The sequence below is a fragment of the Hippopotamus amphibius genome, chromosome 8, assembly GCF_030028045.1.
Source record: "Hippopotamus amphibius kiboko isolate mHipAmp2 chromosome 8, mHipAmp2.hap2, whole genome shotgun sequence".
Lineage (NCBI taxonomy): Eukaryota > Metazoa > Chordata > Mammalia > Artiodactyla > Hippopotamidae > Hippopotamus > Hippopotamus amphibius.
The window spans coordinates 26,363,892-26,373,517 of NC_080193.1; the positions used below are offsets into that span (position 1 = coordinate 26,363,892).

The window sequence follows — 9,626 nt, forward strand, 5'->3', positions numbered from 1 at the left end:
TGGATGTTTGGGGACATCCTCACCTCATGTCTGTTTTCACTGTTACCATCACCCTCAGTCTGCAGGTGAGGACACCTGGGCTCAGTTCAGGTGATGCTCTCATGCCCTCCCATTCGTCCTCCCCAACATGTTTGCTCCTCTCCCAGGTTCAGCCTGTCTGGGCATCCACCTGTCTTTGTATCTTGGTCATGGTGGCTGCCTGCATCCAGGTTAGATTACAGGATGCCCTTCCACCCTCATGGACTGCGACCGGAGGGCCCAGCATCATAGCTCCCTCCCATCCTCCCCAACACCGAGCCACTCCAGTGCCACGCTCAGAGCCCATGGGGGGCCTTAGGAAGAACCCTCAGAAGGTGTCTGTAACAGAACACAAGCGGCTCTAATTCTGTGTTTTCCTCCCCTTCCTTCCCAGGGATTTTTCATCTTCCTCTTTCATTGTCTCCTGAATTCAGAGGTATGTCTGCTTCACTTCCTGACAATTGAAGCTGGTTTTTCATTTCTGGAAGGGTACGGAGAGCAGGAACAGTGTTGTACCATCAGGCTAATGTCTGGGCATGTAACCCTGAATAAGCCTTGGTACTGGTGACAGGTTGTATGCAGGGGGCTGCTGTCCATCAACCCTTTCTCCCTCATCCTGGTTGCTAAGCAACATACATGCATCCTCCCTCACTGATATCACGCTGGCACTGCTAGCTGTGTGGAGGACCAGGGGAGAGGGAGACAGTGTGGAACAGCTGAGCTGGAGATTCACGACCTTGCTTGGTGTCTGACGCATTAGGGAGAGTAAGATGCAGATGTGCTCCCAGCAAACCCTCCCCAAAGGCATTCAGGAAGCTAGCCTGGGATGTAAGGAGGACTCCTGACTGCGGGATTTAGAGAGGGGACTTTGGTGATGTGGTCTCCAAGGGCACTGGGGTACCTGGATAGGCTCACTCCTCTTGGTGCAGTCTGGGGCATTGCACCTGCTGTGTGCCTGGCCATGGAGATGGTGGAGGCTACTCCAGACCCTGTCCCTCAGGACCCATGGTCCGTGGGAGAAGTTTTACCCTTAAATTGTGGGCTTGGCATTGTGTTCCTTGGCATTTGAACCCCTTGCAGGCTGTGGTCATGGGAAAATGCCTCTGGAATGATGACTGAGAACAGGGCAGAAGCACCACCAGCATCTGTGCATTTTCAGGAGAGTCCGTTCATTTGCATAAGGATAGGTCAGGTGGGGAGGGGGGGATGTGGGGGTGGGGCGGGCAGGATGAGTCACCCAGGACGATGGTGGCCAGTGGAGGAGGGGTCAAGTGATTGCAAAGGCCAGGGAGCAGCCCAAGCGGGGCCTGAGACTGGTCCCCGTGGCAGAAGGGCAGGAAGGGGAGGCAGCCTCAGAACCACATACAGCCCACCCCACCCGTGCATTTGTTCATTGGCTTCTTTGTATGGTGTCTGTGCCAGTCACATACTCGGCCCCCTTGCTGTTCATTGTTGAGTGTGTCCTATCTCCCCACCCAGAACTGTGAGGTCAACAGAGCAACCCAGATCCAGCTTGTTCCCTGTGCAGGGCTGGGTATGGTGGTGGGGGCACAGGCTGTATTTGTCAAGTGAATCAGTGACACGTAGCGCAGTTCCAGAACCACTGACTCTGTTTGGATCCGATGCCTCCAAATCCTGTCCTCACTCTGTGTGTGGTGATCTGGGCCTGATATCAGCGCAAATTCCTTGGGACCTTTTAGAATTCTGAAATTGCAATTCTGAGATTGCTTCTAATGAGCCTTCCATTCTGCCTTTGAAGGTGAGAGCTGCTTTCAAGCATAAAACCAAGGTCTGGTCCCTCACGAGCAGCTCGACCCGCCAGGCCAACGTGAAGCCCTTCAACTCGGACATCGTGAGTGCCTGTGGTGTCTGGTCTACACCTCTCCTGCACTGGCCGGTCCTCCTCTGAGTGCCTTCCATCCTCAACCGGCACTGACCCTGGGCTCTTGTCCCCTGTCCTTATTGCGGGGAAAGCCAGTCCTCATCAGCCCCGGCCGAGGACTTGCTCCAGCTTCACTGAGCTGCACGCAGCCTCTGCCTTACGAAGGACCACATAGTCCTGAGGCTGCGTCTCAAATCCTGAGCCCCCATCACCACTCCCACCTTCCCCAAGCTCCATCATATACAGCATCAGAGTCAGGCAGATGGCTGCCCAGGTCGGGTGCTGGTCCTTGTCGGTCAACTCTTTCACACCTGACATAGGCCTGCAGGCAGCACAAGCTGATGTCACACCCACAACAGGGTCCCCATCCTCACAAAATCACCTGGCCCTCTCTCCTGCCTCATTTCCCAGGGCTAGTACTTCTTATGTTGACTTAGGAGGATGGAAGGGTCAGTTGACCAGGAGGCAGACACTGGACATACTGATGGTGTCCTATAAGAGACATAAAAGTCACTGGACACAGCCTGGCCTCTACATCAAGTCTCCTCCCCCTACATATACCTGAGAAATCGGGTCTGGATGGTCAGGGGTCTGAACAAGCCTCTCACCTTCCAGCGCTGGGCTTGGCTCACCCTCCTCCTGCAGAAGTGGTCCCTCATCCCTCTGCCCTGAAGACCCACAGGGAGGGTCCCCAGGCAGCCTGGAGCAGGCGGTGTCCTGGGTTCTCACTGTGCTGCAGCCTCTTACCTGTCCGTTTGGCTCTTGTTCAGCAGTCCCATCCTCAGGAAGTCCTTCCTGAACAGCACTGAACAAAGGTGCTCCCACCCCATTTCAGCATCCTCTGCTTGCTACTTTCGGCAATTGTTTGGTTTATTCCTTTGCTTAATGGCCATTCTCTGCCTCCCCCATTGGCATGTGAGCTCCCCGGGGGCAAAGGTCTGGTTGGCTTTGCTCACTGGTGTGACCCTATAGCCTGCAACAGGCCCTGGTGGAGGGAACGAGTGAATAAGCAGATGGATAGATAGATAGATGCGTGAAGGAGTGAATGAATGAATGATGGATTGATGAATGAATGACTACATGGGTGAGTGCACCCCAGAACCTGGGAGCCATGAGGCAGGGAAACCCGTGCAGAGAAGATGGATAGAAGTGCAGTCCCTGGAGTTCAGGGTCCTCATTTTTCTGGGGAGCAGTGGCGCCCCCCAGGGAGGATCCTTGGGCAGCTTTCTGGTGCAGGACTTTGCTTTCCGCACTCCTGTGGGACGTGGAGCAGAGTCTTCACTTCTCGCTCCTTTGTGCGTTGCAGATGAATGGGACTCGGCCTGGCACGGGCTCCACCAAGCTCACCCCTTGGGACAAGAGCAGCCACTCCGGGCACCGCGTGGACCTGTCTGCGGTGTGAGCAGAGAGGCCGTGGACCCGGCAGCCTGCGGCTCAGAACCCCCTCACCCACTGCAAACAAAATGCAAGCAATGCCCTGCCTTCACCACTGGGATCCTCTCCCTGTTGCTGTCTGGACCTGGGGGTCATGGCCCCATGACAGCCGTCCTTGCCTGTGACCCACCCGTGTGACAGAGCCCACCGCTCAGCCTGCAACTTGATACACAGCGACGTGCAGGCCCCCCTGGAGCACACAGCAGTCCCTCCTCTTCATCACCCAAGTGCACAGAACACCAGACCCTCCACACTGTGCGCACACAGGACCCAGGGGCCGTGACACTGGGAGGGAAGTTTAGCCTCGGCGCTGTGATGGGGACTTGGGACTAAAGAGGTGGGGTCCTGCAGGGGAGGATGGGCAGAGGCAGCATCAGGCACTGGGGAAGCACATGAGGTTTTCCACCTGCCAACTCCACCCAGCAACAGGGTCCTTGATGCCAAGCACTAGCCAAAGAGTGACTCTTTCTGCAGGGTGATGCCGGCCTGGGACACCCTCATGTCTTGTCGCCTGGCTGCGCTGGGCCTCCGCGGATGCCCAGGGCATTGGGCTGGAGGCGCCTGTTACCCAGACCCTGTCTGTGCGCGGGGGCCTCGCCAAGGTGAAGAGCCAAGTGGGATCTTCTGCTCTGACAGCTTCTCAGCCCCTTCCTCATGAGTGCTGGCTCTTCCGACTCAAAGGCAGCCTTAAAGTCACCCCCTTTCCTGGCACCTGAGCCTTCTCTGTGTTCGCGGTGGCCCATCAGAGCCACCATTTTCCAAGGCATAATGTCCCCAGAGACTTTCTTCCGCGTCACTTCTAAACGCTTTTCCGTGTTTCGAGCAAGCGGATCACAGTGGAGGGTATCGCAGTGCCATGATTTCACATTGCCACAAAGGCAGACCTTGACAAACAGAGCCATGTGGCAGGCTGCTCCGAGGTGGGGGTGTGGGTCTCAAGGACCCCCGTCCTGACTGACCCGGGGAGGGAAGGGGTGGCAATAGCTGTGTCTTCTGAGTTGATGTTATTGTACAGACCTGGACTCAGCCCCCTAGGGAATGGAATGATGGTGAGGATTCCATGTGTGGGGAGACCCTGTGAAACGCTAGGGTTTGCGGGCCTAGACGTGAACCCAAACGCCAAGGAAATATTAGCAAACAGGCTATGAAAGGTCGCACTGTGATGATAGCACCAAGAGTGCTTGTGAAATGTGTGGGTAAGAAATTCCAACCCGTTTTTGATACTGGAAAATCTTCCTTGAAAACTGTGACAGCGATAGCATTAAAGTCCTTCCCTGCCCCGCCCCGCTTCCCCCCACCTCTCCCAACACGTCTGCTTTGTTTTCGAGTGAGTTTTTCACGTCCTTTTGCCGACCTTTTCCATCTTCCTCTGGCACCTTCATAAAGGAACTCACGCCCTGATGACATGTGTTAACAAACATCTTCAGGCATCTCCCGCCGTGGGGGGGACACAGAGTGGCATGTCGAGGTAGGGTAACCTCTACCCTTCCATCCGGATGGGTCCCAGATGCACCAGCCAACTCTGCACATTGTGCCAATGCCACGTGGTGTCCCCATGGGTGTGCCGTGGGGGTGGGGGGGGGGGACTGGCTGATGCAGGAGGGACCTCCTGTCTGGTGAAAAGTGTGTGCACCCCCTGCTCCAGGCTCTGCTCGTGATTCCAGAAACCAGGTCACTTGTAACCTGGTGTTAGATCCTTGTCATGCCCAAGAGCACCTAGAAGTGAGAACACTGTATTCCTAAGATTTACACTTGGATTTTTTTTTTCTTATTTAGTTCCTGGTGAAGCAAATCAAGTAAGGAACTGTCATTATTTTGGATGGAATTCTCTCTTCTTTTTTAACTCTCTGCATATTCACCCTACATAGCTAATATATCAGAAGTAATGAACAAACATTATTTCTAAAGAATGAGAGTAGTGCACTTTATTTATAGGCTATATATTTTGGCTTCTGCAGTACTTTATTATCTACACATAATTTGGCCAAAGATAAGCAATGGGAGAGAATCGTGTGTTTAAAGTAGTTTATAGCACAGGAAAGACGATGAATGCCACTACGTAGTGAAAATATGTTGTGATTTTTATGAAATAAAATCTTAATGTCCTTAAAATAAAGTGTGGTCTTTAAGCGTCTTTTGCTAGTGGAAGGTGAGCGGGACTGTGGGTCTCTTGACAAAAATCTAAAGAGAAACACACGTGGGTAAAATCTAACCCTGGGATTCACTCGACAGACATTTATTCAGTGCTTTCTATGTGCCCAGCACATTCTAGCTCCGGGGACATTGCGATGGAGCCTCCCTGGGGTGCGGGGCGGGGGCGGGGAAGAAGGGCCTGTAGTGCGATTTGTGCAGCCCTGTGTCTCCCCAGGTCCCCAGGTTAATGTGCTGGACAGAATACTGGTGCTGCTGCTTTTTTTTTTTTTTTAATCTTAACAATATATTTCACTTAACTAGTATATCAAAAATACTTCAACACATAATATTAAAAATTATTGAGCTATTTTACATTCTTTTTTCTATATGAAGTCTTTAAATCTGGTTTATTATTTTTAAAGTCTGTAAAAAATGTTTACATCTGTGAGTCTGTTTCTATTTTGTAAATAAGTTCCTTTGTACCATTCTTTTATATTCCACAAGAAATAGAATCACAGATGTAGAAAACAAACTTATGGCTACCAAAGGGGAAAAGGGGGGGAGGTAGGGATAAATTAGGAGATTGGGATTGATATATACACACTATTATATATAAAATAGTAACTAATAAGGACCTACTGTATAGCACAGGGAACTCTACTCAATACTCTGTAATGACCTATGTGAGAAAAGAATCTAAAAAAGAATGGATGTAGGTATATGTATAACTGAGTCACTTTGCTGCACAGCACAAACTAACACAACATTGTAAATCAGCTACACTCCAATAAAGATTTTAGAAAAAATGCTTACTAAACTCAAAAGAAACCAAACTTTTAAAAAAATTTTATATAATTTTTAAAGTTCATACTCCATATACAGTTATTACAACATATTGGCTATATTCCTGTGTTGTACAACACATCCTTGAGGTACATCTTACACCCAATAGTTTGTACCTCCTGCTCCTCCATCCCTATATTACCCCCTCCTCTGAGAACCACTAGTTTGTCCTCTGTATCTGTGAGTTTGCTTCTTTTTTGTTATAGTCACGAGTTTGTTGTATTTTTTTAGATTCCACACACACACACACACACACACACACATACACACACAGGTGCTTCTTCCCAGGATGTACAGAGATCCTCCCAGCTATAGGTGTTTATGTGTTTTGCCACATTGCTCTTGGTTCCTTGTACACAGTGGACACAATCTATTTGGTCCTATATCATATCTGCTGTGCAAACATCTGCTTTTAAACTTGCTGTATTCTCCAACCATTTTCCATATTACTAGATATTGTTCATAATTACAATGTATATACATAAAGCATTTAATTGTGTAATATACTTTACCAAACCCTTGCACTATTTTACGAGATGATTTCTATACTTCTATATTACCTACGGTATATGTAATGAATATTTATATTCTTACTATATATGCATTTTAATATATTTTATATCTATCAGTTCTAGATAGATAGATCAATAGATAGGCATTGATGTCTTTGATGTTTTTCTGTTCATGGCTTTTTTTCTTTTTTTAATTAATTAATTAATTAATGGCTGTGTTGGGTCTTATGTGCTGCGTGTGGGCTTTCTCTGGTTTGGTGTGCGGGCTTCTCACTGTGGTGACTTCTCTTGCTGTGGAGCATGGGCTCCAGGCACGCGGGCTTCAGTAGTTGCAGCACGTGGGCTCAGTGGTTGTCGCCTGCAGGCTTCATGGGCTTCGTTGCTCCTCGGCATGTGGGATCTTCCCAGACCACGGCTCGAACACGTGTCCCCTGCTTTGGCAGGTGGATTCTTAAGCACTGCGTCACCGGGGAAGTCCCCATGATCCTTTTAAAATTAAAATTTGTGTAAGGTTTGAGGTTTAAGTCGACTCATTCTTATGCCCATCGATATTCCTCTGGATGTCTGGTTGTGCCAGCCTCCTTCATTTTGAGAATCTGTCCTTTCACTATCAAGTTGTCTTTGCTCCTTTGTCAAAGATCAATTGACTGTATGTGCCTGCTTCTCGCTCTGGGATCTCCAGTCTGTTCCATTGGCCCATGTGTCTGCTTTTTCATTCCAAGACCACACTACCTGATTACTAGAGCTTTATAGGGAGTCTTGAACTCAGGAAGTGTCAGTCCCCAAACGTTGTCCTTCTTCAGGATTGTGTTGGCTATTCTAGGTATTTTGCCTAGAATTATATTCATATAACTTTTAGAATCAGTTTGTCAATATCTATAAAACAGCTTGCTGAGATATTGTTGGGGCTGTGATGAATATATATATCAACCTTGAACAATGGATTTCTCAACACTGTTGAATCTTTAAATCCATGAACATGGAGTATCTCTTCATTTATTTAGATCTTTAGAATTAGCATAACTTCTTCCTTAAAATATGTGGTACAATTCAGACTGACTGACTTTTGATTCCAATATATTTTTTAAACTATTTTTAAGCTCTTTATTGGAATATAATTGCTTTACACTCTTGTAACAGTTTTTGAGGTACACCAGAGTGAATCAGCTGTATTTATACATGTATCCCCATATCCCCTCCCTCCTGCGACTCCCTCCCACCTTCCCTGTCCTGACTCTGTAAGGCATTACCCATCATCGAGTTGATCTCCCTTTGTTATACAGCAACTTCCCACTAGCTATCTGTTTTACAGTTGGTAGTGTAAATATATCTATGCTACTCTCTCACTTCATCCTAGCTTACCCTTCGCCCCCTGCTCCCCCAACCCCGTGTCCTCCAGTTGATTCTTTGCATCTACATCCTTATTTTTTTGCCCTGTCACAGGGTTCATCAGTACCTTTTCTTTTTTTTTTAGATTCCGTATATATGAGTTAGCATGCAGTATTTATTTTTCTCTTTCTGTCTTACTTCACTCTGTATGACAGACTCTAGGTCTATCCACCTCATTACATATAGCTCCATTTCATTCCTTTTTATGGCTGAGTAATATTCCATTGTATATATGTGCCACATCTTCTTTATCCATTCATCTGTTAATGGGCATTTAGATTGCTTCCATGCCCTGGCTATTGTAAATAGTGCTGCAGTGAACATTATGGTACATGTTTCTTTTTGGATTATGGTTTTCTCTGGGTATGTGCCCAGGAGTGGGATTACTGGATCATATGGTAGTTCTATTTTTCATTTTTTAAGGAACCTCCAAACTGTTTTCCACAGTGGCTGTACCAACTTACATTCCCACCAACAGTGCAGGAGAGTTCCCTTTTCTCCACACCCTCTCCAACATTTTTATTGTTTCTAGATTTTTTGATGGCCATTCTGACTGGTGTGAGGTGATACCTCTTTGTGGTTTTGACTTGCATTTCTCTAATGATTAGTGATGTTGAGCATCTTTTCATGTGCCTCTTGGCCATCTGTATGTCTTCTTTGGAGAAATGTCTATTTAGGTCTTCTGCCCATTTGTGGATTGGGTTATTTGCTCTTTTGGTATTAAGCTGCATGAACTGCTTGTATATTTTGGAGATTAATCCTTTGTCTGTTGCTTTGTTGGCAAGTATGTTCTTCCATTCTGAGGGTTGTCTTGTTTATGGTTTCTTTTGCTGTGCAAAAGCTTTTCAGTTTCATTAGGTCCCATTTGTTTATTCTTGATTTTATTTCCATTATTTTAGGAGGTGGTCAAAAAGGATCTTGCTTTGATGTATGTCATAGAGTGTTCTGCCTCTGTTTTCCTCTAGGAGTTTTATAGTGTCTGGAATTACATTTAGGTCTTTAATCCATTTTGAGTTTATTTTTGTGTATGGTGTTAGGAAGTGTTCTAATTTCATTCTTTTACATGTTGCTGTCTAATTTTCCCAGCACCACTTATTGAAGAGACTTTTTTCTATTGTATATTTGTGCCTCCTTTGTCAAAGATAAGGTGCCCATATGTGTTTGGGTTTACCTCTGGATTCTCTATTCTGTTCCATTGATCTTCCTTTCTATTTTTGTGCCAGTACCATACTGTCTTGATCACTGTGGCCTTGCAGCATACTTTGAAGTCAAGAAGCCTAATTCCACCACCTCTGCCTTTCCTCCTCAAGATTGTTTTGGCTATTCGGGGTCTTTTGCGTTTCCATACAAATCGTAAGATTTCTTGTTCTAGTTCTGTGAAAAATGAGGTTGGTAATTTGATAGGGATTGTGTTG

At 47.2% G+C, this 9,626-nt stretch overlaps 1 protein-coding gene across 2 annotated transcripts in view; it reads left to right on the forward strand.

Annotated features, from left to right (window-relative positions):
• Positions 1-5,442, forward strand: part of ADGRD1 (adhesion G protein-coupled receptor D1) — a 151,771-nt gene extending 146,329 nt beyond the window's left edge. Inside the window, exons 23-25 of one of the 2 annotated variants that reach the window (XM_057745437.1) lie at positions 413-454; positions 1,778-1,870; positions 3,207-4,884. In XM_057745437.1, coding sequence (XP_057601420.1) covers positions 413-454; positions 1,778-1,870; positions 3,207-3,302 — 231 coding nt within the window. In that variant the 3' untranslated portion in view covers positions 3,303-4,884. Of the gene's footprint in view, positions 1-412; positions 455-1,777; positions 1,871-3,206 lie in introns of both variants that reach the window. The other variant, XM_057745436.1, reaches the window with a different exon arrangement.
• The last annotated feature ends 4,184 nt before the right edge of the window (positions 5,443-9,626 follow it).